The sequence below is a fragment of the Meles meles genome, chromosome 14, assembly GCF_922984935.1.
Source record: "Meles meles chromosome 14, mMelMel3.1 paternal haplotype, whole genome shotgun sequence".
In the NCBI taxonomy this organism is placed as follows: domain Eukaryota; kingdom Metazoa; phylum Chordata; class Mammalia; order Carnivora; family Mustelidae; genus Meles; species Meles meles.
The window spans coordinates 12267183-12294836 of NC_060079.1; the positions used below are offsets into that span (position 1 = coordinate 12267183).

A 27654-nucleotide genomic window follows, 5' to 3' on the forward strand; every position below is an offset into this window, starting at 1 on the left:
CACAGAGGACAACCACTCAAGAAAATTCCAACCTACTTTCTATAAACATACACTACCACATGACCCAGTTATCTCACTCCTAGGTATTTATCCAGGAGAACTGAAAACATATGTTCACACAAGGAATTGAACATGAATGTTGACAGCAGATTTAAAACAGTCCCAAAGAATGCCCCAAAGAAGAATGGGCTGCAAAGGGACACAAGAAATCATTTCAGGATGAAACATATATCCTGCATTCTGACTGTGGTATGGTTTCATGGCTTGTATGTCAATATCATCAAATTTTAAGTGGACAAAGCTTACTATAGATAAATCATTTTTCAATGAAGTTGATTTTAAAAAACAATAGCCAGAAAAGGAAGAGATACATTACATACAATGGTGTGAATGACAGTGGACCTCCCATCAGAAACCAGTGGAGGCCAGATGACAAAGTGACATCTTTATAAGTAATGAAAGAAAAAACAAAACAAAAAACTTTTTCTAACGCAGAATTATTTATTAAAAATATCCTTCAGAAATAAAGGTGTAAGAAAGACACTGCAGATAACAAAAACTGAACTTGATGCCGGCAGATCTTAACTAGAAGAAATATTAAAGGAACTCTTCTAGACAAATGGGAGATGAACTCAGATGGAAATCTGTGCCTTAAGATAGAAAAGCAGAGCAGTGGGGATAGTAAATACGTAGGCAAACAGAAAATACTTTTTTGTGTTCTCTTGGTTGAAGTTTAAACTGACAATTTAAATCTCATTATATTGTGGGATCTTTATGAATGTAGGTATAAAACACATGACAAAATAGCACAAAGGCTTGGTGGGGGGAGGCAAACAGTTCTTAAATTTTACATGAAATAGTACACTTCAAGTCAACTGTGAAAAGTTACATAAGTTGCATACTGTTAATTCCTAGATCAACTGCTTAAAAAAAAAACAGGTATAGGTAAAAATTCATTAAAGGAATTAAAGTGGATACTAAAAAATAGTGAATTATCAAAAGAAATTAGGAAAAGAGGTCCAGAGAAACAAAAGGGAAAATAAGAAGATGGCACATTTAAACACACCCATATCAATGATCACATTGTATTTAAATGGACTAAATACCCCAATTAAAAAGAAGAAATAAACAGATAAATAACCAGACCCAATTGTATACTATCTACAAGAACTGCACTGCAAATTTAAGGACAGGGTGAAAACTCAAGGAAGAAAGCAGATATATCAAAGCAAACGATAAGCAAAAGAAAGATGGTGAGGCTATGGTAACATCAAAAGTAAACATCAAGTCAAAGGGTCTAACCAGACATAAAGACATTTCATAACGGCAGAAGTGCAAAGAAGATATGCCAGTAACTTTTTATGTTCCTAATGAACTTCAAAATGCATAAAGCAAACACTGACAGAATTAAAGTAAACAATAAACAAATTCACAATAATACTGGAAGAGTTTAACAACCCACTTTCTGTAACTGGTTAAAAAAAACAACAGTAAAATAAGAATCTGAAAGATTTGAACAATACTATCACACTAACTTGATCTGACCAACAACCATAGAATATTATAATCAACAAGTACAGAATAAACATGCACCAAAAAAGACTATATGCTGAATAATAAATTCAATAAAATTTAAAAACTGACATTCCCTGACTAGAATGGAATTAAGTTAGAAATAAAAAAAGGAAAATTAGATTTCTAATTGAATAGTAAAGAAAATATGCTATAGCAAAATCTATGGGATAAAGCCAAAGCAGAGCATAAAGAGAAATTTACAGGTTTAGATGTTTATATTTAAAAAAAAAAAAGAAAGCTTTAAAATCAATAGTGTAAGCTTCTAACATCAGAAAAAGAAAAGATTATACTCAAAGTATAACAGAGAAATAATAAAAATAAGAGAAAAAAATGTCAATGAAATAGGCAACAGATGGGGCACCTGAGTGGCTCAGATGTTTAAGCATCAGGTCGTGATCCCAGGATCCTGGGACTGAACCCCACATGGGGCTCCCTGCTCAGAGGAGAGCCTGTTTCTCCCTCTCCTTCTACTACTACCCCAGCTTGTGCTCTCTTGCTCTGTCAAATAATAAATAAAATCTTAAAAAAAAAAGAAAAGAAATAGGCAACAGAAAAATTACAGAGCAAAAAATTGGATTTTTTAAAAGATTAATAATATTGATAAATCTCTAGCAAGATGATCAAGAATAATAGAGATAAAATACAAATGACTAATTTTAGGAATGAAAACGGAGACATTACTGTAGATTCTACAGACAAGAAGAAAATAAGGTATGTAGATTTGTAGTATGTCAGCTTAAGCTGTAATTTCGTTTCCCAGCACTCACATTGCATAGCTCAGGTTCAGTGTGGACCACATGAGTCATTATGGGTGAAATCTGAACAGCAGAAATGAATCAACTCAGAAAGTTCAGCACATGAAGTGCATTTGCAGCTCAAGCACACTGTCACTTATCTTCTGGCTCAGACTGCTAGTATGGAGAAGGTTCTGCCAGATCTCCTCCTTCAACTTTTTTGACTCCTTAGCCATGTGTATATTTAATACTGTTATAATCGGACACCCCAATCCTCAAAGTTGGGAGTCTCAGAAGCAATGAGAGCCCAATATGAGTTCCAGTCTATCTTCATGGGATTCTGGCTCATCCCCACAGGTTAAATAATTTGTCCTTGTTTCCACCACTTCATCTTCTCTTCCTGATTGCCCTCACTATGGGCTTCAGGCTCCAGAACCAGACAGGAAATCAACAGCCTCATATAAACCCTTTGGTCCAGCTTGTACGTTTCTATTAGATCAAATCCCAATTTGAAACTTAGAAGAAATGGACAAATTCTTTGAAAGACAAAGCTTACTTAAGGAAAAATAGAGTGACACTTGGACAGTGCAGTTGGTTAAGTACCCAATTCGTGGTTTTGGCTCAGGTCCTGATCTCAGGGTCATGAAGCTGAGCCACACATCAGGCTCTGCACTCAGCAGGGAGTCTGCTTGGAGTTTCTGTCTCCCTCTGCCCCTCCCACCCCGCTCATGTGCGTGCGCGCTCTCTCTCTAAATCAAATAAATAAATCTTTAAAAAAGAGAAAAAATAGGGGCGCCTTGGGTAGCTCAGTCATTAAGCATCTGCCTTTGGCTCAGGTCATGACCCCAGGGTCTTGGGATCAAGCCTTGCATCAGGTCCCTGCTCAGTGGGAAGGCTGCTTCTCCCTCTCCCACTCCCCACTCCACCTGCTTGTGTTCCCTCTCTCACTGTCTCTCTCTCTGCCAAACAAACAAATGAAAAAATCTTGAAAAAAAAAAAAAAGAGGAAGAAAAAATAGATAACCTGATTAGATAGCCCTATATATTTTTTTAAATCAATGGAACAGAACAGAGAACTGAGAAATAGATAACACACAAACACAGCAAAATAATTTTCAACAAAGGTGCCAAAATAACTCAATGGGAAAAGAAAACTCCTTTTAACAAGAAGTGCTAGAACAACTCTCCCTCTCTCTCTCTACATATTTGTATGTGTATGTGTATGTGTGTGAGTGTGTGTGTATGAAAAAAATGAAGCTCAATCTCTGATATTATATACACAAAATTACTTCAAGATGGATCAGAGATTTAACTATAGTTTCTAAAAGAAAAACAGGAGAAAACCTTTGCCCTTTGGGGTAAGCAAAGATTTCCTAATCTATACATAAAAGAAAAACTTGACAAGAGAACATCACCAAAATTAAAACTTTTGCTTATCAATAGACATCATAAAGAAAATTGAAAGGCAAACCAAACTGGAGGAAAATATTCACAATGCATGTACCTGATGAAGAACTATACAGCATTAATAAAACAACAAATAAACCAATTGAAAACTGAGCAAAGGACTTGAAAAGACACTGCACAAAAGATATACCAATGACCAAGAGGTACACAAAAAGGCACTCCACACCATCAGTCACCAGAGAAATGCAATGAGATAGTATTTCAGACTTAGTAGTATTGACCATACCGAATGTTGGCAAAGATATGAAAATACTGGAATTCTCACTGATTTATGGTGAAAGTGTAAAATGGTATAACCACTTAGGAAAACAGTTTGGGTACCCGAGGACCCACCCATTCTATTCTCAGCCATATTACCCAAAAGAATAGAAAACATTCATCCATAAAAAGATTTGTACAAAAATATTTATAGCTTCATTCATAATAGCCCCAAACTAGAAATAACTCCAATGTCCATCAAAAAAGGAATAAATTGTGACATAATCCTATCAAGAATAAACCACCAATACATGTAACCATATGGATGAGTCTCAAAACATTATGTTGAGTGAAAGTAACAGACACATGAGAGTACACATGTTATGATTCCATTTATATGAAATTTAATAATAGGTAAAACTAATCTATGGTGATAAAAATCAGGAAAGGTAATATCTACTGAGGGTTTGAATTAACTGGTAGGAGGCACATAGAAACTTCCTTGGGTCAGACTATCTTACATCTTGAGTAAGGTATTGATTAAACAGGGGTATTCACTTGTCAAAACTCACCAAATTACACACTTAAGATTTATCCATTCAATTCCATGTATATTTTAATATGAAAAGAAAAGTAGTCACTTATGAAAATTTCAAGTCATCAATAGGATGAAGTTATATTTTTCAAGACAGCATATTTTTAAGAAAATCCCAAGAGATCTTTATTTTTAGTCACTTAAAATTTAAGGAGGACTTTATGGGACACCTGGGTGGTTCAGCCGGTTAAGAGGCTGCCCTCAGCTCAGGTCATGATCCTAACGTCCTGGGATCAAGTCCCATATCAGGCTCCTTGCTCAGCAGGGAGTCTGCTTCTCCCTCTGCCTGCCACTTCCCCCCTGGCTTGTGCTCACTTTCTGATTAAAAAAAATAAATAAATAAATAAAAATTTAATGACGACTTTAAATTTAAAAGTAAAACTTTGGATATCCTATCAAATTTATTAACGCGAATACTGCTCTGAATGTAGGAACTGCTCTGAAATGTAAGGAACTTCAGTGGAGTACTACTGTGGCCTCTCTTTCCATCTACTACAAACTGTTTTGTGATGCCATAAACTTTAAGCAGAATGCCAAAGGATTAAAAACTTACAGAAACAGAAAAAGGTTAACAGGAAGTAAAAGAAAAAACCCAACATACAGATATAGTAAAAGGAAGGCATCATACCTGTTGGGAGAGGTATATATATCCTTTTTTCTAGTCTCCTTCTCAGAGCTTCATCAATGTCCCATGGGAAATTAGTAGCAGCCAATACCATAACCATTTTGGAAGGATCATCATTCTCTAAAGCTCCTCCAACTCCTATACACAATAAAGGGGAAAGAAGGCATTTTTCTTACAGTCCTTTATTCTGTCATTCAACAACATTTCTAAACATCTGCCAGAGGCTTTGTCATATGCTCAATGATGAAAATAATGCAGTCCTTCTGACCTCTGTACGGTGGCAGAACCAGACACATCAACAGATGACTATAAAACAAGGAGGTAATAGAATTCATAACATCTATTACAGGAGTCTAATCCAGTACGAAAAACCTTCTTTTTTCCTGTAAGAAAATGAGTGTATAGTTGCTTTGAAAAGAAAAGGCATGGGCGATCATGCTGTTTTATTCCTTTTTCAAATCATACAGTCCCTCAAAAAATTTTTATTTTAGGTGTTAGTCTAATTTATTTTCTCAAGAAGGAAGAACAGAAGAAGGTTCACATTTGCTAATGTACTAGCATGCAGTCATAATACGGCAGGACATCCTACAAGAATTTTATCCTTCATACTTCTAAGTGACTTGGAAAAAATAAACAAAAAATCTGAGAAAGAACCTAATAATCAGTCACTACTGAAAATATCTTTTCTTTTTATGCCAAACCAAACACAAATACCTTGAGTCTACTTTTTTAGAATTAAAGTTTTAGAATAAAAAGTTTCAGGTTACACAATGGGAACTCCAGAAAATGTGCAGTAACAACAACAACAACAACAGACACATAAAATATTCAAAAACTTTATTGCTAAGAGTTTCTAGTTGTGGCCTGGCTTAACGAGGTAGTGAATTTAAAGCAATCTCGTTCAATACCGTATTTCCTTGACAAATTATTACTACACTCCTGTTTCAGTCGTTATCGCAAAAAAAATCAAGCTATCCCATTAATAAACAGTCACAAACACCCCTTGATGAAATTCAGCTGACTAAATTTATAGTCAGTGATATTTTTAAAACATCTAATGTGTTTCTCCTCTAGATCCCTCCCCCAAAGTATAACATAGTCACTTCTTTCTCTCATACTTTAGCAGAAACTAAAATGATAAACTCGTGGAGGGCAAGGACTCACACTACTCTGTTTCACACATGCCTACAGTGCCTGGCAATGTACACAACACACAGGCTAAGTATTCAGTAAGTATCCATAGTTGCTCTAGAACCATAGCTATTTCCCAACAACACATTCTGGATTTTTTTTTTTTTTAAACACATTTTACATTTGCCACACACCACCAGAGTAATAAACCTCTAAAGGCAGTTCTGACCCACCACTCTCTTCCTTCATCGCCATTTCTTGGTCTGAATAACTTCTACCAAAGTTTCAAAGCCCAACTCCGCGGTTTCCTTCCATGACTCCCTTAGTCTGGGTGGTACGTCTCCGCCTGTGTTTTCACCACACCACGATTAGTTCTACCACACAGTTTTAAAATGCATTTTTGTTAAGTTGCCTGCTTCCCAACTAGATCAGTGGTTCTACTTTTTGGCTTCAGGATCTGTTTGTACTCTTAAAAAAAATTTATTGAGCTCCAAAGAGCTTCTGTGTGTGTGTGGAACAATACATCTATCAATATTTACCATTAGAAATTAAAACTGAGAATTTTTTAAAGTATTAATCCATTTTAAAGTGACAAATCTATTCTTTGTTAATATAAATAACATTTTATGAAAAATAACTATGATTTTCAAAACCAAAAAAAACAAATTTAGTAAGAAGAGTGGCATCTTCTTACATTTTTAAATCTCCTTAATGTCTGACTCAACAGAGAACAGCTGGATTCTCCTATCTGCTGCTGCTTTCCATCTATTGTGACATCCCAAATATCTTCCAGTCTCTGAAACACTCCACTGTATTCTCGTGAGAGGCTGAGAGTGAAAAAGGGCAAATAACGTCTTGATTTTATCATGAAAATGGTTTAGCCTTCGCAAACCTTTTAAAAGGGCCGTAAAGACCCCTGGGGCCCCGGACCACATCTCTGAAACCTCTGCAGTCCTAGTAAGATCCTTACCCGCCATGACATTCCTTTTCTTTGTAACCTCGGAACCTGAAATGGCATGTGATTCATAACACTTGCAGTAAATGCTATCCGAGTGCATGAGCAAACTGAACAAGCAGGTGGATGAACAAATGATTACAAATAAATTCAGGCTGCCTTCCAGTCCACTCACTGAGAATTTCCACAGTATGAATCGACCCAAAATTCACAAAGAAAATATAACAGTTTGGGGACAGTAATGAAATATCAATTACCATCCATCTGAATGAGTAGTTCAGACTTGACTCTGCGACTTGCCTCATGTTCATCAGAGGTTCCTCTTCGACTACAGATAGAATCTATCTCATCGATGAAGATCGTGGTCGGCGCATAAAATCTAGCCTTTGTAAAAAAAAAACATTTTAAAGCAACCATTCAATGAACTCATAAAATAATCTGAATTTTTTAATGCCATTTCCTCCTCCTAAAACAATGCTTTAAAAAAAGAGCAGAAATTTCTTACTGCTTTATTGCCACCGTTTGGCTACTGACAGAGATTAAATCATTTATATCAGAAAAGGGAAATTTCTAAAAATAAAAGTTAGACGGTTGGTGAAGGTGGGTGACAGATACATGGGGATTCATAGTACTATTTTTGTACTAACTTTTGTGTTTGAAAATGTTCATAATATAAATCTTCTTAAAGATAAATTATCAATCTCCATATTCAAATATATATTCTTAAATAACTACTGCAAGTCCCTTCCCAAAAAAGAACAAACTTTTATGACAGATCAATTTCTGATTTTTAAAATAAATACTAAAATATACTCTGCTCAACCAGCTCATTAGAAATCCAGAAATATCAGGAAGCCTGGGTGGCTCAATTGTTAAGCTTCTGCCCAGGGTCCTGGGATCAAGCCCTGCATCCGGCTCCCTGCTCAGTAGGAAGCCTGCTTCACCTTCTCCCACTGCCCCTGCTTATGTTTCCTCTCTCACTGTGTCTCTCTCTGTCAAATGAATAAATAAAATCTAAAAAAAAGAAAGAAAGAAAGAAAGAAAGAAATCCAGAAAAATCAAACCACACACATTTCTAAAGTGTTTTCCACCCTTACTGGATAGGATGCCAAAGGGCCTTCTCTTACCTCAAAGAGAAAGATACACTGAAAACGCATCAACTACTCCACAAAACCCATCACCCCATACCTTACTCATGAGTCAAGATAGAACTGTTCAACTACATCTCCATTTGCCCTTTTAAAAACAGATTCCCGGGGCGCCTGGGTGGCTCAGTGGGTTAAGCCTCTGCCTTCAGCTCAAGTCATGGTCTCAGGGTCCTGGGATCAGGCCCGGAGTCGCTGGGCTTTCTGCTCAGCAGGGAGCCTGCTCCCCCCACCCCACCCTCTGCCTGCCTCTCTGCCTACTTGTGATCTCTCTCTGTCAAATAAATAAATAAAAATCTTTAAAAACAGATTCCCTAGATGAATGGATGTAAAAGGGGTATCATTTGCCTACACAATCAGTTCTTTGAATCTGAATATATCATCACTCACCATTTCAAACAACAGACGGACTAACTTCTCAGATTCACCTCTATATTTAGATGTCAGTGTAGAAGAGGAAACATTGAAGAATGTTGTGCCACATTCAGTGGCAACAGCTTTAGCTAGCATAGTCTTACCAGTGCCTGGGGGTCCAACCATCAGTACACCCTGAAATTTCAAAAGATGTATTAAATGTTTTAGCAGATTAAAATGCATTCTTATAAGGTATCCTCAGCTATTGATGTACACAAAAATTTTCCCATCAAAAGATTAACTCAACTGTCACAGTAAAATCACAGTGTATTTGACATAAGTATCATTTCATAGATTTAAAAAAATGACTGATTTCACAAAATATCTCAAATCAGAGGCACTTAGAGGTGGGCTAACAAAAGGCCCAGGCAATAAGAAATCTCCTGATACACTGAGAAAGAACCTACCCAATTTTCTTAAACTTGGAAGAACATGGTATGTGTAGTCTTGAGCATGGCTTAAGAGTGACTACTCTATTTAAACATAATGAAAATAAGGTATTTTCTACCACATATTCCTTGTCCTCCTAAGGGACAAAACCTGTCTTCCACAACACATAATACACAGTTTTTAATCAAAAATAGAGATCTGGGTTGCCTGGGTGGCTCAGTTGGTTAAACTGCTGCCTTCCGCTCAGGTCATGATCCCAGGGTCCTGAGATCGAGTCCCACATTGGGCTCCTTGCTGGGCAGGGAGCCTGCTTCTCTCTCCCCCCTCTGCCTGCCACTCTGCCCGCTTGTGCCCTCCCTCTCTCTCTCTCTCTCTGACCAATAAATAAATAAATAAAATCTTAAAAAAAAAAGGTAGAGATCCACTTATTACTTAATAAGGTAAATAAAATCCAGTGGCAATTCAAGCATAATCAATTCAGCTAGCATGTTATCAGCTTAATTGCTAGACAATTAACAGTTCATATAAAATAGTTACTGATAAAAGGGCTATTAAACACAAACTAAAAGCTAAATCTTAGTTACTTCTTACCTTTGACAAAAAACAAAATTCTTCTGTAAAAATAAATCAATAAGGAGTAAAAGTTATTCAAGAACACCAATCCTCTGGTGTTGAAGACTACTGTATATTCAATACTCAGTATTTTCTTCTTCCAATGGAAATTCAATTACATAGTTAACACTACATTTCTTTTGTATATTGGTTGGTTATCTTTAAAAGAATTCTGTCCCATTTATTTAGTTTAATAAGCTTCTGGGGATTTAAACTTTGAAAACTATGCACACATAAATTTTCCAAATTCAGAAACTGTCCAAACCCTTTCCTACTGTGAAAATTAAAGAAAGGAAAATGCCTTTAAGATAGAGCTGCAAGGCCAGAAGGGGGAGCTCTTGTGCCCTACAACTCTTAGTCAATTGCAAACCCTACTGCAAGAGACCAGCCTTACAAGTCTACAAACACTACATTAGATACTTTACCAGCCAGGCATGAGGAAGAAAGGTTTTTCTCCTCCCCCTGGCAACAATGAGAGAGTGTCAAAACCAATGGGAGAGTGTCAAAACCCAGCCAATGAAAAACCACTATACTTTAACCTCACGCTTTACTCCAACAGACTTTTTCTTTTATTACATCCCTCCCAATTTCCCCTTTACTCTATAAAAATGTTCTTCTCCTTTGCTCTCCAGACTTGCGTATGGTTCTGCCATAGCCTGTGTGTCCCAAATTGCAATTCTCTGCTATTCCTAAATAAACCCATTTTTTGGTGATAAAATAACCAACAGCTTTATTCTTAAAGTTAACACTAGGTATAGAATTCTGATACCTAGAAAGAGGATCTGAAACACTACTTATATAAAAATTTTTTTGCTTTCCAAGGAACTTGTAGCTGTGCATGAGATGGATATTTTGAAAACTGTACAAACAACTAACGGTATAAGCACAGCTATAGCAAAATTCATTATTTCTCTAATGTCTCTTTTGAATGCCCTCTCAGTTCCTGTAATGTCTTTCATGTGGCCCCCTCCAGTAAGAGTTAATTTCCAACATCTCCTCTATTTCCTGTATCTACTTCTCTACTGGCTCCTTCCCTCAGTATATAAAAATACTTAAATCTGTCCTGTTTAAAAAAGAAAAAATCCTTTGCTTGACCTTACAAACCCTTTAGCTACTATCTATTTCTTCCCTTCTCAGCCAATCTTCTTAAAGAAATGGTTCATGCTCACTATTTTTTCTTATGAGCTACAATCTGACTTCTGCCTCTACTAATTCACTAAAATAACCTAACTTACTAATCCAATGGTCAGTTTTCAACTTATATCTTCTGTCCTTCCCCCTGACCTCTGATGGTGCTGATACCTGAGGTTCATTCCCTTCTTCCTGAAGGTCTTCACACTCGGTTAGTTCTAGGACACTGTTCTTCCCTGACACTCCTCCTACTTATGACTCTCTTCAGTGCCTTTCAGCTTTCCTCCTTCCCCACCTCTATATTCTCAAAGCAACCAAGCTTCTTGCTCTTTTTCCTTTATGGACCTCCTTGAACAACCTTATCCACGCCCATATTATTATTTTAATTTAAATTCAAATTCTATCCTAAGCTCCAGAACTCTATTTCCAATTACTTGCTGAGTATTTACATAAACACATTTTGTTTCTATTTAAACCTGCTCATCTTCTCAATTTCCAGTATCAGTTCACAGTACTGTATAATAAAGAATTTGGCTGGTCTTTTCCCCCAGTTCCTGGAGGTAGACTATAAATCCTTGGAATTTTCCAAAGTGACGGGAGTGCTCTGTTGTTCACTTGAACCATGAATTTTATGCTGAGGTGACTCACGGTGGGCCCCTGTACAGTTTATGCTAATGAGAGGATTCAAGATGGTAGCTGGCCTTGCCAGAAAAACCAACCATAGGATTAGAGGGCTGGGACCTTGAGCTGTACAGTATCAACTAGACCAAGAGAAAGAAGGGAGACTGGAGACTGAGACACATGGGCAGTGATTCAATCAATCATGACTATGTGGTGAAACGTCAATAAAAACCCTGGACACTGGAGCTGGAGTGGGCTTCCCTGTTAGCACTATTCTATGTACTGTCGCCCACCCACAGCATCCTAATTCTATGGGCAGAAAACAGAAGCTTCACTTTCAGCCTCCTTGCAGATCTTACCCTATACATTTCTTCCTTGGGCTAGTTCTGATTTGCCTCCTTTTGCTACGTTAAACCTGTTATTCTAAGTACAATGCTTTCTTAAGTTCTGTGAGTCATTCCAGAAAATTACCAAACCTAAGGGGGTCCCCAAATTTATAGCCAGCTGGCCAGAAGTGAGGGTGACCTGGATATGCCCAAGTTTCCATGTGGCATCTGAAAGGAGGGTAGTCCCACAGAAAAGTGCCTTCAATGTGTAAGGTTTGGCTCAGTCTGGGGTCGCTGGTGTCAGAAGTAATTGCATACTCCTTCAATTCAAAGACTGGAATTTGAGAGTCATACAACTCGTGCCCTCTCTCTATAAACATTCAGTCATAATGTTATCATTTACCTTTTAAACATCCCTCACAAGTCCACCCATTTTTCATAATCAAGTAACAAATGCCTTTGTGCAGGTCCTGTTATTCAGCTCAACTACTGTCGGCCAACGTGATTTTCTACATGTGCAAATCACCTTCCAGGTAAAGACTTACAGGGCTCATCATGATAGGGGGATTACACCTACCATGCTGTCTTAAAACTCCTATAAATAGCTATTTTAAGACTTTTCTCTCTTTTAAGTATTGTTTTAAAAGTTATAATACAGAGGGAATGTATGGTAACATATTACCAAAATTAGATAAATCTATACCAGTCTATAAAAGTGTTTAAGTTGTAGAAGACAATCAAAATGCCATGAGTATTCCAAGCTATTTGTGTAAATATAAAATCTCTCCTCCTCTTTACTTTTAGGCGTGTCAAAAGAGGAAGAGATACTGAGAAGAGAAACAAACCTTCCTAGCTAATTCAGAAGGGCAGAGTAAGATCATGGTTTTACTTCACTCTACTGAGCAGACTAAAGGAAGCCTTTGCCTTTCACTAAGACCAAAAAAGTTCCAGGCAGCCATTGTTAGAAGGGTATTTTAATATGCTAAAATAAAAACAATGGATTTAGGAACTAGCCCTGAGCCGGCTTTTTACTCTAAAGTAGAGGGCAGGTCTAAGAATAATACCAAGCCTAAAGGAAGTGATCAAAACAATTAATTAGTGAGAAATATGCCAACTTTCAAAAAGGTATTTATTTGATCAAATACTTATTCTATAAGACTATCTACTATTTAATTTGCTTGTTAACTTATTTGCAGAAACAGACATCTAGAAAATTTTTAAAGCTAATCCCTAGCCAGGCAAACCTGAGGGCAATGACTTAACTAAAGACTGTAGTTTCAACACTCTGTTCCTCTGAGAAGCAACACACCTCAACTACAAATTCAAATCCAGGTGTTAAGAGGGTACACAAACCTCCTCCAACCTTTACCAGCCTGGTTAACAAACACATAAAGAAACCACAGTGCTGTCATTCATTATCACGCAAGCATCATCTTTGAACCTATTTTATTTTAATAAATGCTCACCTTCCATGGCCGTCTAATCCCTTTGAAAAAGTCAGGCATCCACATAGGAAGAACAACAGCTTCCCTCAGCAACTTCTTAGCTTCTTCCAGATCTGCTATGTCATCCCTTTGCAAGAGAGCAAAGCTTCATGTTTATTCATGGACACCTTTGACTTACGGTCAATACTAATTTTTTAAAATAATTTTTTATGAAATTAGTATATTAAGAACACTATTTTAATACTGCATAAAATGATCAGTGAAAACATATTGTAGTTATTAATTAGGACATGCTTGTTTGTTTTTAAGATTTCATTCGTCATAGAGAGAGAAGAGAGCACAAGTAGGGAGAGCAGCAGTCAGAGCCAGCAAAGGCCTGTAAACGGGAGAAGCAGGCTCCCTGCTGAGCAAGGAGCCCCGATATAGGACTCGAGCCCAGGACATGACCTGAGCTGAAGGCAGACACTTAACCCACTGAGCCACCCAGGCGTCCCTAATTAGGACATGTTATTGAATTAACCACCTTTGTCAGTTACGTCAACATCAAGTTAACATGTAAAATGACTTGGTTAGCCTTTGAAAGAAGAACTGTCCTGTCAATTCTACACATGCATTTATTATGGATGAAGGCACAGTCATGGATAATAAGAAAAGACTGACATTAGCCCAACCAATAACTTGTTTTCTCTGCTGCTTTAATTCAAGAACTTAAAAGACTTACCAATGAATGCTAGGATTCCTGGATACAATGTCTCTCTCAAGAGCTTCCACCAGATCCTTATCATACCCAGCACCATCAAATTTAGGAATTTCACCATCACTCGCACCATCTTGCATATTCTTCCTTCCCTGGACACAGATATGAAAAAAGTACTGGTTAATAAGAAGATAATTTTAATTAACATCATTGAGCTTTCAAGATATTATAATGTAATAATTTCAAAGTAACTTTTCATTATTTTAAGATACTGTTTTATGATTACCCAAATGCCATATCTGTTTATTTCATCAGAAACAGATGAACTTTATTACACACTTCTTTACATTTACATCCTTGGGGGTACAGTTTCAAGTAAAACTAAAATGATCCTTGCTAGATTCTTCTAAGTTTGTGGATGCAGGTAATTTCCAGTACCACCAAAGAATATACAAAATATTAACGCAGAGGAAGAAACAACATTAACTTACTGAGAACCTACTACATGGCAATAAATCACAAATATATTATCTCATTTAATACTCACAACAAGGTAGGTATTATTATCCTTATTTTTTACAAATAAGGAACTGGAACTCAGGTAAAATACCTTAATCAAGTTTAAAATTATTAAATGAGTAGAGATTTTAATGCAGCTCTTTCGGACTCCTCGAACATATGCCCTTTGCACAACATCAGACCACCTCACGCCTGAGTCAGCTTAAAGCTTAAGAGCTTTACAAACTATGAATCTTATGAAACTATGAAAGCCAAGAAAGAGGCTACAGATGAGGAAAGCCTTGGGACTCTGATTTGCATCTTACAAAGCCTTTTTTCCCTGTTACTCTTAGCACCTCCCAGGATTTCCTCCCAGTAAAGTCCTTGGACCACATCACAAAGCCACTGTAATGATAATGGTAAAAAGACCTTTTTCAGTAGTATTATTAAGACCACTAAAGCAATATACTTTACCCCAAATTCTTTATTTAATAATATGGTGGCTTTAAAAAAGAGTTACATGCTCTGGTTTCTGTGGGGTTCTGCCAAGATTTACTCAGCTTTGAAGAGCTTTAAATGAAATGCGCTCAGTTGCTAGAGATAGTTCAACCACTGGAACTACTTCAGGGGACAGAGCCAAATACCCCTCTAGAGCTTCAGCCCCATAGTTACTGTCTAATACAAAAATGAAAGGAAAAGTGGTCAAAAAATGTGTGAATTTCCTAAGCTTAAATCTGAAGAGAGAACAGAATGAACCTCTCCTACCACACTTCATCTGAGATTAAGCATAAGCTTGATCGTAAGTGCTGACAGGGGACTAAATGGCGCCCCTTGGGCAAATGCTTGAGTTCATTAAGCCACTAGGTAAATGACCAAACAGTACTCTTGGTGACTTGACCCGAAAAATGAATAATTTACTGTTTCTGGGTAGCATGGTGACAATATTAAGCTAAGTTTTCATAAAGATTCTTATATTTCAGATGATAGATACCAATAGTGACACTATAAAAAGAGTACATTTGTGGCATACTTAACACGACAAACACAATATCTACATATTTAAAATAAGCTCAGCCTAGAATCACACTTTATAACACAGGTAGGACAAGGCTGCAAAGTCACATTCAAACAAATCACTGGCAATTCCCTGTAATCATTTTAAAAACTCTTCTAGAAGTAAATCAACTAAAGAATGCAACAGAAACTGGGGCGCCTGGGTGGCTCAGTGGGTTAAAGCCTCTGCTTTCGGCTCAGGTCATGACCATGTGGAAAAACGATGGAATAGAGGCAGAAGCAGAGAAAGAAAAACCTGTGCTACAGTACTCAAGGTCAAGCCTTTCAAGACACAGAAGAGGAAATGTGGGGTAAGCCAGTCAAATGACTTGCCCTAGAATCTTAAGTTTATTATAGGTAGAGGTGAGATTTGAATACAAATTAAGTACTCCAAAAAAGATTCTAGGAACTCTTCCAAGTCAAAATGGTGAGGTTATTAAAAAACAAATTTAGATAAACTAAAAATAAGTAATTTGGTGACATTGGGAAATCAATAAAATGGGTGATCATTATCTTTCCTAACAAATACTCAAACTAGAATAGGCATAACAAATACAGGTAATTGTGGTTTCAGTTAATGAGCTAGATTAACTGTAATACCTAAAAGAGACTTAGTTTTCAAGCAATAAAGATAACCTCACCCAAGATTATTACCTGAACAGTTTCTAGTAATAATAATAATGATAGCTACAATAACACTGAAATGATCTTAGAAAAAAATCTTTGCTTAGATTTTCACATTAATTGACAAAGGTCAACGTAGCAAGAATTTGATATTTAGCATGAAGTCTAACAGACCTTTTTCCTCATTAAAGCAAATATTTTAGCATCTTTTTACCAACATCTAAATTACCCTTATCAAGAAAGCTTTATTAATGGTCTTTCATTAGTATTGGCTAATAGTACTATGTGAAAAAAATGAGACTAAAATTAGTGACTAACACATTATATAAAGTCAATTAATGACACAATTTGGCCTAAAGCGCTAATAATGGTTTTTACATTTTACGACATGTCTTCTCACATTGGCAGATTAAGTAGAAGACAGTCAGTTACTAGCTCTGGGTCTTGCATTTCAAGTGACAAATGAATTGCACCCCAAAAGAATATCCAGAGCAATGAAAAATTCAAAAACCACATCATATAGAGGAGGATCAGGGACACTAGAGACATCTAATGGAGCCACATGACCAACTGACCTATTTACCTCTATTTCCTCTGTATTAGTCCAAAAGACAGAACCAGGACCAATTGAAAGTAACAAAAGATAGAAATTTCAGATCAGCAAAATAATTTTCTAACAATGAGTTCTAACAAAGGGATCATTGCTCTTGTTAGGTTGTGAGCTACCCAACATCAGAATTACTAATTAGTAATTAAAAACAAAAAACAGAAACACTGGCTCACAATCACAGGGATATCCAAGCTCATCTTAACTCTGAGCTCCGCAACATCACGTTGATAGCTTGAAATGGGTCACAAAAATATTTGTATCACAGAAATCAGCTGATACTACAAATCAGGGCTTGATTTATCATTTTATTAACAGTCTAGACTTAAGAAAATAATGGGGGAAATGTTAATAATGCAAATGAAACTTAAAAGTATGCCATTTCTACAGCTGTTACATTTTAAATAGCATAAAAATTAAGGAAATATTTTTCCAGTATTTGAAAACTATTAACTGCTTCATCAAAGTTGCCCAAATAATTGGTGAATGAGTGAACTACCAACATGCATTTCTACTGTTTTACTTTCATCTTACTCATTAACGGAAAAAAAACACCAACCAACATTCATGTCAGAACTACGTTTTTATTCATTTGTTAACTGCAACCAGAGGCTGGCTACAGATAATAGAGCTGAGCAAAAGTCAGCAAAAGCATTCTGTGAGAGTCCATTCACTCTATAGAATTTACAGTAAAGAGTACTATATATTTAATTATTTGTAAATTATGTGCTACACATCCTTTGTATCAGATCTATAGTGTGTGAATGTGTATATGCACATACTTTTTTCAGAAAACTAGTTACTGAACATTTAACAATGAACTTCACTATTCATTTGTATAATCACTTATCAACAGTTCTCAATCCAGTTTACAACATCTCTTCACAATAGACATCCCTAGACTTAACTCAGCGATGAGAAGCAAAGTATTCAAAAAGCCATTTGTTACGTGCAATTCAATGAAGTCTTTTAAGTTTAATAACTTTAAATCAATTCTATTATTATAATTTACCATCCTTTAATCTGAATTCTATTTAAAAGCATATGTAGCTTTAATCATGAGACCATAATAGAAGCACTGCTCATTTCGCTAAGAGTTAATTAACCATAAAGTCATAGACTTAAAAATACTTGAGAATCAGAGTTTTAGGAATTAAATTTATTTTTGGTGGTAACACAGAAACATTTCCTCTGCTACCTAGTATTTTTTTTATTTTTAGACCATCCCTTTTCAATATAAAAAATACATTTGTTATTTCTATGTGTATTTCTATACTGACTAGAGGCTTAAATAGTTAAATAGTAATACATCAAATTTTCTCAGGTACATTCAAATAAGACTGAAAAATACAGCAGTCAAAGTCATGATTCATCTCACTCCCTCTCATCAATAAGAAAATAACCAACATAAAGCTAGAGTCACATTTTTTTGAAGTCTGTGTTCCCAGTATCTGCAAGTATGACTAACACTAAATACGCACAAGGTGTGTTAAGTAAACAAGGTAACAAACTGGCTTTTTGATGACCCTGTGAACCTCAGAGAGAAAAACTGTAAGGGCTGAACAACAGATCACTATATAAAGTGATTGTTACTTATTGAAAAACACTGTTTTTAAGCTTGGACCCAACCCGAAGCTTGTCAACAGTTTTAAAAAAAAGGAAAAAAAGATTTAATCACTCCCAGAAAATGAACTAGAACTCTTACAAGAAACAGGTACTCCTGATGCATTAAAATAAGATAGTATGCATTTTCAAATAAGAGACTAGCAGACTGATTAAAAGCTCAGGTGTTAAAGAATTCAACTCCTAGTTCCCCCACCTACTTGTAGGTATGACTCTGTGCCTCAATTTCTTCAAACGTAGAACAGGGAAAATAATGTTGAGGTCACAGGACTTTATGGAAATTAAATAAGCTGATATACACATACAACTTCAAAATGGGGCTAGTACAGGTTAAGTGTACTCAACAAAGAGTAACATCGGCTACTGCTGTTATGAGTGGCCCCATCACATAGTTGGCAACACTGAACTAAAAAACCCAAAGATACTGAGACTCTTGGGCAAGGTATGTAATTTCTCCTGTCCTTATATATATTTTTTTAACACCTATAAAGTTAAGCGGTTTGAATACAGCAGCAACTTTCAAACATTTGACCATGACACAAAATAATAAATTCTCGAGATGATGAGCTACTATATACTAATATAATTATGATTAAGTTTTTTCTTTTTCTTTTTCTTTTTTTTTTTTAAGATTTTATTTATTTATTTGACAGAGAGAGAGATCACAAGTAGGCAGAGAGGCAGGCAGAGAGAGAGGAGGAAGCAGGCTCCCTGTGGAGCAGAGAGCCCAATGCGGGGCTCCATCCCATGACCCTGAGATCATGACCTGAGCCGAAGGCAGCAGCTTAATCCACTGAGCCACCCAGGTGCCCCAAGTTTTTTATATATATTCATATAACTCAGTATTTTTTTTCTCAACGTAACAGTGTCCTTACTATCACTAGAGCATTCTGAATTTTCTAGTCTATTCTTTTTTTTTTTAAGCTGGTTGCAATACACAAAACTAATTTTTAAAACACAACACTGGGGACTATAGTATCTCTGAGGAGCCTGCCAATACAAGGTTCTTACTTTCAAATTATTATTCAAAGGCCATGGATATCTAGCAGTTTCACCTAAACCCCCTCAAGCCCCATCACAGCCTTCAGTGAATTTTAAGGGCACTAGTATTCTAATGGGCATTTGAGTGCTTACAACAATAATAACTGAACCAAGTACACTTTTCAAAATCTAATAAACATTGCATGAGTTTGTTTTTCTAAATTGTAGTCCCTTTTGTGTCCAGAGTGACTCAGAAAACATCTTTTATCTTCAAACAACTGCAGACTTGGGTTTTTTGTTGTTGTTGTTGTTGTTGTTGTTGTTTTTTCTCAAATAAAGGACTTACTTTCCAGTGACATTCTCAGTACTTAGATGTCAACGAAAGAATAAGAGCTGGAAAATTACTTGGAACTTTTTAAGAGACAATTTGCAATCTCCAGAAAAATGTGACATTCAACAAATGCTGCCTCATTGCTTTGTTCTTTGCTTACGAATCACTCAATATTTAGTTAATTGTTCTGGGACTCCTTTCTAATCCAATCCATATTTTTAATCTAGTTTGGCAGGGATAACTACATAATATGAAAAAAAAAAACCTAAAATAAAGAGAGAAAAGATCTGTGCACAAATTCAAATTCCATTCCAAGCTCCATTCCTTACTCTCTGACCTTGGGCCAGGTACTTCAGCTCTCTACCTCAGTTTCTTCATTTATAAGATGACTACCTACTTCATGGGACTATTCCCGAATTACTGTCTAATCACTCCGAATGGTGCTCAGCAGGGAAGCATCCAATAAACCATGACCAAGATTATTCTATTGTGTTATGTTAAATTAAGGTAAAGACTAAAAGTTCCCAACCTTGTTCTAAAATTTACCTAAAAGCTCCTAGCAGAATGAGGGCTGAACTTCAGCCCCTACTTTATGCTTTAAAATGCAAACCAAGGTCAGCTGACAAAAATGAAGAACAAGGGAAGAAACAAAGGTGATACTTTTTAAGTATCTATTCAGTGGGTTTTGATAATGGTAGAAAACCAGTTCAATTTCACCAGCAGGAATCATTCATTCATTCATTCATTCGTGGCCCCTCACGAATCCCAACAAGTATCAGAGATGGAATCACTCACTGTTTTATGGTATAATAGCTCTGGCAAATTACAAAAAAAAAAAAGTAGAATCTATCAAAACAAGTAGAACCTACCTTTGAATCTAGCTCATGAATAGAAATACTCAAAAAACACCACTTTTATTTACCACAGATTAAATATGCACAAGGCCTAGGAAGGTAGTCTATGCAGAGTCCTGATCTAATGACTGGAATTATACAGGGTAAAAATATTCAAACATAGTGTCTAATTTTGGATAACAACTTGCTATTAGTGTTGTTGTATTTTCATTACAAGTGTCATGGCATCAACATGAGGACATATCCTGAACCTCTGGCTGGGAAAATTTAAAACTTCTTGGTGGCAATTCAATAATCATCATCATTCATGATGATGGTCACAATGAAAATGGGAAATGCTATCACTAAACATCCAATTTTGTCTTTTCACTAAAATTAAGGCTAAAAGATGGGTTGGGTCATCCCGGCTGGCTCCCTCCTCTGTAAGATTATCTAAAGTCCATTTTAAGGGCAGGACAGAATTTCCACCTAGCACTATGTTCACTCACCTATCAATTTTCCAAATAAAGGAAATGTACACAGTGAACCCCGACCAAGGAAAATTCTCTCATTAAGAGAAAAAAATCTACATCCTTGGAAGAGTTTCCCCTACAATATTTTTCATTTATTGCTCATTTGAATTTAGAATACTTGTTAAAATATATTTTAAGTTTTAAAACTTTATTTTAAATATTTCTTTCAAGAACCATTTTACTAATCTGTGCATTTGTTTTTCTAAATATACTTCTGAGGTTATCAGCATTGCAGAATGGCCTTCAAAATGCAAAGACTGCTTAGGTTTTTGAGGCAGGTGGATTTTTTAATATCTTCCATGTCAAAACCGGGGTACTCCGAAAAGCCAAAAAAATTATAATATGCACCAAAAGTCATGGGCTTCAAGGGAATGAGTTAACAAAGAAAGTCTTGCCTTATCATCTCTTCCTCTTGCTCTACAATCCTTGTCTCTACTTGTAGAGGGTTTTTCACCCTTGGATATAGGATGTGCTCGGCCTACAGGTCCCCGGGCTCCTACTCCTGGCATTTCTTTCCTCAGAGGTCTTACTTCTCGATTGGGACGCCTTATCTGAGGTGGAGCTCTGACAAGAAAAAATTAAAATCAAAATTAATCAAAGGCAAAAGTATTTCAAATACTTTAGTCAATAGAACTATTAAATCAAGAAGCCCCAAATGTCAGTTGTTCCCCTTTTGCCAATTCATGGCTACAACTATTAGGTCAGTTTTTAAAAGGGTTTTTCCAAAAAAAAAATAAAACCAAAATGCTCTTCTGTAAAATATACCAGTTCACACAATTTTTAAACACATATAAATATGTATAACAGCAATTACTTGGTCAAAAATAACTACAAATCACCAATAGAGGGCAATACAGATTATTTCCAACTAATAATAGCACAATGGAAAGCCAAATTACTTATTCATTACTGTCCTAGGCCAAAACTTAAAAAAAAAAAGCTTTTGAAAATAATATTAAATGTTGATTACACTTCAGTTCTTACAAAAGCATTAAAAGCTGAAAGGACAAGAATTCAAAATACATCTATTTGCATAGTTTACTAATTTATTTACAATCAAAATGATTTCCTCTGCTTCTGTATTGGAAAATCCAACATTTCAATCATCAAATTGTAAGTGGTAGGGCTAAACAATGAAATCTTGTTATATACAAATGAATTTATGTGTAAAAATGTTCTTCATGCTTTGACGGTGTCAAAAATAAAAAATCACAGGATCATTCAAATTACATATGCTCTTACATGTGATTTAAGAACTTTGAGGACTACGTATAGTGAAGGATATTAACTAGATTTGTGGTGGTTTTCACAATATATAAAAACCCTGAATCATCAAGCTGTATACCTGAAACTAATATAATGTTGTATGCCAAATATAACTCAATTTTTTAAGAAGTTACGATAAATACATAAGTGTAACAATGCACACAAAGTGGTACATTTTATTTCATGTAATATGAAATATGTTAACAGCAAAATTCTGAGATTTCTGAGCACAGTACTTCAGGTCTTGCTTTGGGTATTGGTGGGGGGGGGGGGACACTATACACTCTGTGCCTAACCCTTGTTCTTCCTTAGACTGTCTCTGCCTCTGTTTTCCTATTTTTACTCTCTCTACCGTTCTGCCTTTATATCTGTAGCCCTTCAGGTCCCATACACGTAGTCCTTTTTTTACCCATATGCCATACCTATTATTATCCCTTTCCAAGTCCATGCTTTTAATTCATCTAATTCAACATGGAGTCTCTCTTCCTGATAGCAGAAGCGACACCAGTATGTACCTCGGAATCCAGCAAAACAGGAAAAGAAGATGAAAAGCCAGGAAGGATGCAAACTCGAGGCCACAAAGGTGAAAGGCCACTCACTGCGGGTCTAGTAAAGCATCTTCAAGCTGTTGGAATTAGACCACTACGTGAAATGGCTAAGGGTAAGGGAAGCTGGTGAAAACTGGATGTCTACTAAGTTATTACACGCTGACATCAGAGCCCTTGGAGTTCAGTTCAGCTAAACATTTACTGACCACCTATCAGGAGGTATATGGCCACTGGTTTGCTAGGCCCTGGGAGGAGACCAAGATGAATAAGCAATCTTGTGAAAGAAATCACAGAAAAGGAACTGGAGAAGAGTATACAGTACAACGGCTACAAGGCATTTTCAAATATAAAGATATTATCATGGTATTAATTCTAGTGCATGATTAGTCTCTTAAGCATCTGCCAATAAAATAAAAATGTGATGAGACTGACTAAAAAACAAAACGAAAATGTTACATGCTCTGTTCCTACTATTTCACTGCAACCACTATTTTTCGACTGAACTTCTGTTCCATTTTGATGAAGGTGTGGAAAGTAGTAGAGCAGAACTTTACTTTTATTTTTATATATTTGTGCAGACATACATGACTTTCCTGAATCAGACCCACCGGTAAGGCCAAAGACAATAAAATGAGAGCAACGATCTCCTGCACGCAGAACGCACGTCAAGTTTACCCTTCTGTTAGCAGCTGCGCCTGCTGTTCAAATACTCTGTCACTGTCTGTGGGCCTGCTTTCTCGCCACACAGCCGGCCTGAAGCTTCTGCTCCACGACAGCAAGCAAGTCCCTTCCAGCTGCATGCCAGACAGCTCGTGAGCCGCTGGGCTTGCCCCACTAGGCCTCACTGCTTAGGGCAGAAGGGTGGAGAATCCCGAAATGCTTCTTCCGCCACCTCAGCTTGCGCTTTCCCCACCCGGGCCTGCTTTTTAACAGTTGCTTCGAGTCCTGCTGTAGCCATTTTGCACATGCATCGCGCTCAGGAAAGCGGTGCTGGGAGAATTATTTCAAAGCTCTTGCACTGGCGGCATTCCAAGTGCTTGCTGCTGCTGCCCTTGTCCTGCCACTCAACGTTCTGATCGGCTCATAAGTGGTCTGCATTGCTCCAGAAGCCAGGTGAGCCTAGTGGCAAGTTACACATCTCACGAAAGTGCACCTGCTCTGTGAGTCTTCAGTTCCATCTCACTGCAGGTTGACATTGTATTTGTAACAGACTCTGTCAATTCCCAAAGGACATCCTTGATTCTGCTCTGTACTTCCCCCATTAGCGCGTCACTGCACAATGTCATGCTTCAATTTAAGGACTCAGTGACAGCTTCCAGGCTGGGTAAAAAAATACGTCTCACGGCTTCTTTTACTGGCCTCTTTTGAAAGAGAGACGTCAGTAGGGTTATACAGCCTCATCAGCCTCTGCCCTGAAGGTCAAAGAGAAGACGACACTGTACTGGCTCCCAGTATTCCAAATGTAGAAAACAGCTGGTGGATACACAGATCCAACACGGGGTGATCTACACTGTGCCCAGTTCTCTGCTATTTCCCTCTAGGAATGGGAAGAAATAGGCCTTTTTCTATCCTAATTTCCTCCAAAATCCAGTATTTCCCCTTTCAAAGCCATATTAACTATCACTATTATATGTAAATGTTCTTATCAGCACTGCTTGTAATAGCCAGTACCTGAAAATAACCCAATGTCCAATATCAGAACAGATACATATATTATTATATATTCCCATAATGGATACAATATACATGCCAACATGACTTATAGCTACATGTAACAACAACAGTTGAACATTCCAACCCTAGTGTTAACGGAAATGTAAGTTCAAAGGACACAGACAGTAAGCAACATAGGATACCATTTGGGGACACAAATATATGTACTAAAAGTAGAGAGAGGCAAGGAAACTATAAATCCCAAGTTCAGCACAGTGTCTTACTCTGAAAGGAGAGTGGAATAGGATGCAGAAAAGCTCATCAAGGGTCTTCAGAGATAGGAGTACAGCTCTTTATCTTACACTCTCTGGTAGGTACATAGAAGCTACTGCACTGTGTGATTCCTTATACCTTACATAAATTTTAATTATTCACATTATCTACTCAGCAGTTAATAAAACTTTAAATGTGATTATACTACAACACCCTTAAGTAAAAGATCTGAGCACCTAAAAAGTGAAATTACATGGGCGCCTGGGTGGCTCAGTCCTTAAGCGTCTACCTTCCGCTCAGGTCATGATCCCAGGGCCCTGGGATCCAGCCCCGCCATCAGGCTCCCTGCTTTGCAGGAAACGTGCTTCTCCCTCTCCCACCCGCTCTGCTTGTGTTCCCTCTCTGCCTGTGTCTCTCTGTGTCAAACAAATAAATAAAAATCTTTAAAAAAAAAAAAAAGTGGAATTACAGAATTCTATAAAGTTTTTGGCATGTTTCAGAAATACATATGTCCTAGTGACATGGGCTCAGAGTCCCCATCCTTAGTTGACCTACTAGATTACTGCATAAAACATCAGGCAACAGAGAGAGAACTATCTGTATTATAGCACCACTCCTCTGTGGTTCCAGAAATAAAAGGGAAAAAGACCTCTTTCAAAGAGGCCCTTCATACCACACCATGTTAAGAAACAGGGTCTAACGACATGGATGGAACTAGAGGGTATCATGCTTAGTGAAATAAGTCAGTCGGAGAAAGACAACTATCATATGATCTCCCTGATATGAGGAAGTGGAGATGCAACATGGGCGGTTAGGGGGTAGGAGAAGAATAAATGAAACAAGATGGGATTGGGAGGGAGACAAACCATAAGTGACTCTTAATCTCACAAAACAAACTGAGGGTTGCTGGGGGGAGGGGGGTTGGGGGAGGGGGGCTGGAAGAGGGGGGTGGGGTTATGGACATTGGGAAGGGTATGTGCTATGGTGAATACTGTTAAGTGTGTAAACCTGGCAATTCACAGACCTGTACCCCTGGGGATAAAAATACATTATATGTTTATAAAAAAATAAAAAATAAATATGAAAAAAAAAAGAAACAGGGTCTAAGACACTAACACAATTTTCTCCAATTTTTATATAGGCTCCTTCTTAAGATTCCTATCTATTGAGTTCTATTTCTTCTAGCATTCTGTTTAATGATTATTCTCTTTTTTTTTCATACATTGTTAGAATTCTATATAAGTAATTTAGAACAGATCCTAGGTATGTCCAAGAACATAAGCCAGATTGCTTGAAGTTAACTTCTGGAAAAGAGAGGAAAAAAATCTTATTCTGCTATTATATTAATCTATAACCTATAACTCCAGGATTAAATAAACAGAGAAACATGTCCTTCCCTGTCTAATAAAAAGATAAAAAACATAAGTTCCAATTAGTTCTTAGTAATACTTTTGCTGTAAGAACTTGGAATAAATATATGAGACTTCTAAGTCTAAGAGAGGTTATTTGTTAAGAAATCAGGAGGCAAAAAACAAAGCTTAAATAGAAATGAGAGGACCTAGGATTTGAAGTTAAACATTAATGATTAAGAATTTTAATGTCCACTCTCATCAAATACATGACTGCTATTTTTTCAAATCAGTAAAGTTATTATTTATCTAATAAGTACAGGAACTGTGCTGGATGTTATATTGACATAAAAAGATTGAAAACACTATTCCATCTGAAGTCAGCATTAGACTTACAATCCAAAAACCTGGATGCCTTTTTACTCCCAGATCCACCAATTACTGATTATATAAGCCTGTCACTTAACATCTATAAGCCTCACATTCTATTCTTCCTTTGTAGGTCGATGACAATACTTCATAAAATTTGTAAATCTATTTTTCACTGATATAATAACATATGTTCAGTAAAATGTACATATATTACACAACTTAATAAGGTTTAATACCATATAACCACCTGTAGATAAAGATGTAGAACATTTCCCAATATCCCTGAAAGCTTTTTCATGGTTCCTCTTAGCCAGTATCAGCCAGTAAGGTCAACACTATTCTGACATTACCATATATTAGGTTTGCCTATTTCAGTTTCAGAAAAAATGGAATCCTTTGTGCTTGGTTTCTTTCTTTCAACATTATCTTCGAAATGCATCCATGTTCCTGCATGTAGCATGAGTTTATCTTTCTTCAATGACAGGCAGTAGTCTATTGTTTAAATATAATGCCAACTTATCTATTCTACTGTTGATGAGCATTTGAGCTGTTTTCCATTTGAAGGTATTATTAAAGCTTCTATGAATATGGGGATTATGTTCATGGTAAACATAAGCATTCATTTCTTTGGAGTTATGTTCTCAGGAACAGAAGTGCTGGATCACAGGGTATATGTAAGATTAGCTTTAGTAAATAAAGCCACAGTTTTCCAAAGTGGTGATGCCATTCCACACTCGCATCCACAGTGTTTGGGAGTACCAGTTGTTCCATCCTAGCCATTCTGATGGGGATGTCATGGTATCTTATTGTGCCTGTACTTTGTCTTTCTTGAATGACTATGGATGCTGGGCACCTTCTCAACAATACACTTACTGGCCACATAAACATGGTCTTTTGCAGAGTAACTTTCCAGTCCCTAGTCCACTTCTTTTTTTTTTTTTTTCAATCAGTTGTCCGACTTTTCTTATTGACTGTCATTCTTTATATATTCTAGATACAAATCCTTTGTCAGATATATGCATTGCAAATATCTTCTTCTAGTATATGGCT

General features: G+C 36.7%; 1 protein-coding gene across 10 annotated transcripts in view; it reads right to left on the reverse strand.

Moving 5' to 3' along the window:
• The window catches only part of KATNAL1 (katanin catalytic subunit A1 like 1), a 77812-nt gene that overhangs the window by 12273 nt on the left and 37885 nt on the right, over positions 1-27654 (reverse strand). For all 10 annotated transcript variants that reach the window (XM_045978405.1, XM_045978395.1, XM_045978400.1 and 7 more), the window contains 6 exons: positions 21539-21707; positions 14085-14212; positions 13385-13490; positions 8815-8973; positions 7537-7663; positions 5197-5331 (listed from right to left, as the gene is read on the reverse strand). In XM_045978405.1, the coding sequence (XP_045834361.1) occupies positions 5197-5331; positions 7537-7663; positions 8815-8973; positions 13385-13490; positions 14085-14212; positions 21539-21707 (824 nt within the window). The remainder of the gene's footprint in view (positions 1-5196; positions 5332-7536; positions 7664-8814; positions 8974-13384; positions 13491-14084; positions 14213-21538; positions 21708-27654) is intronic.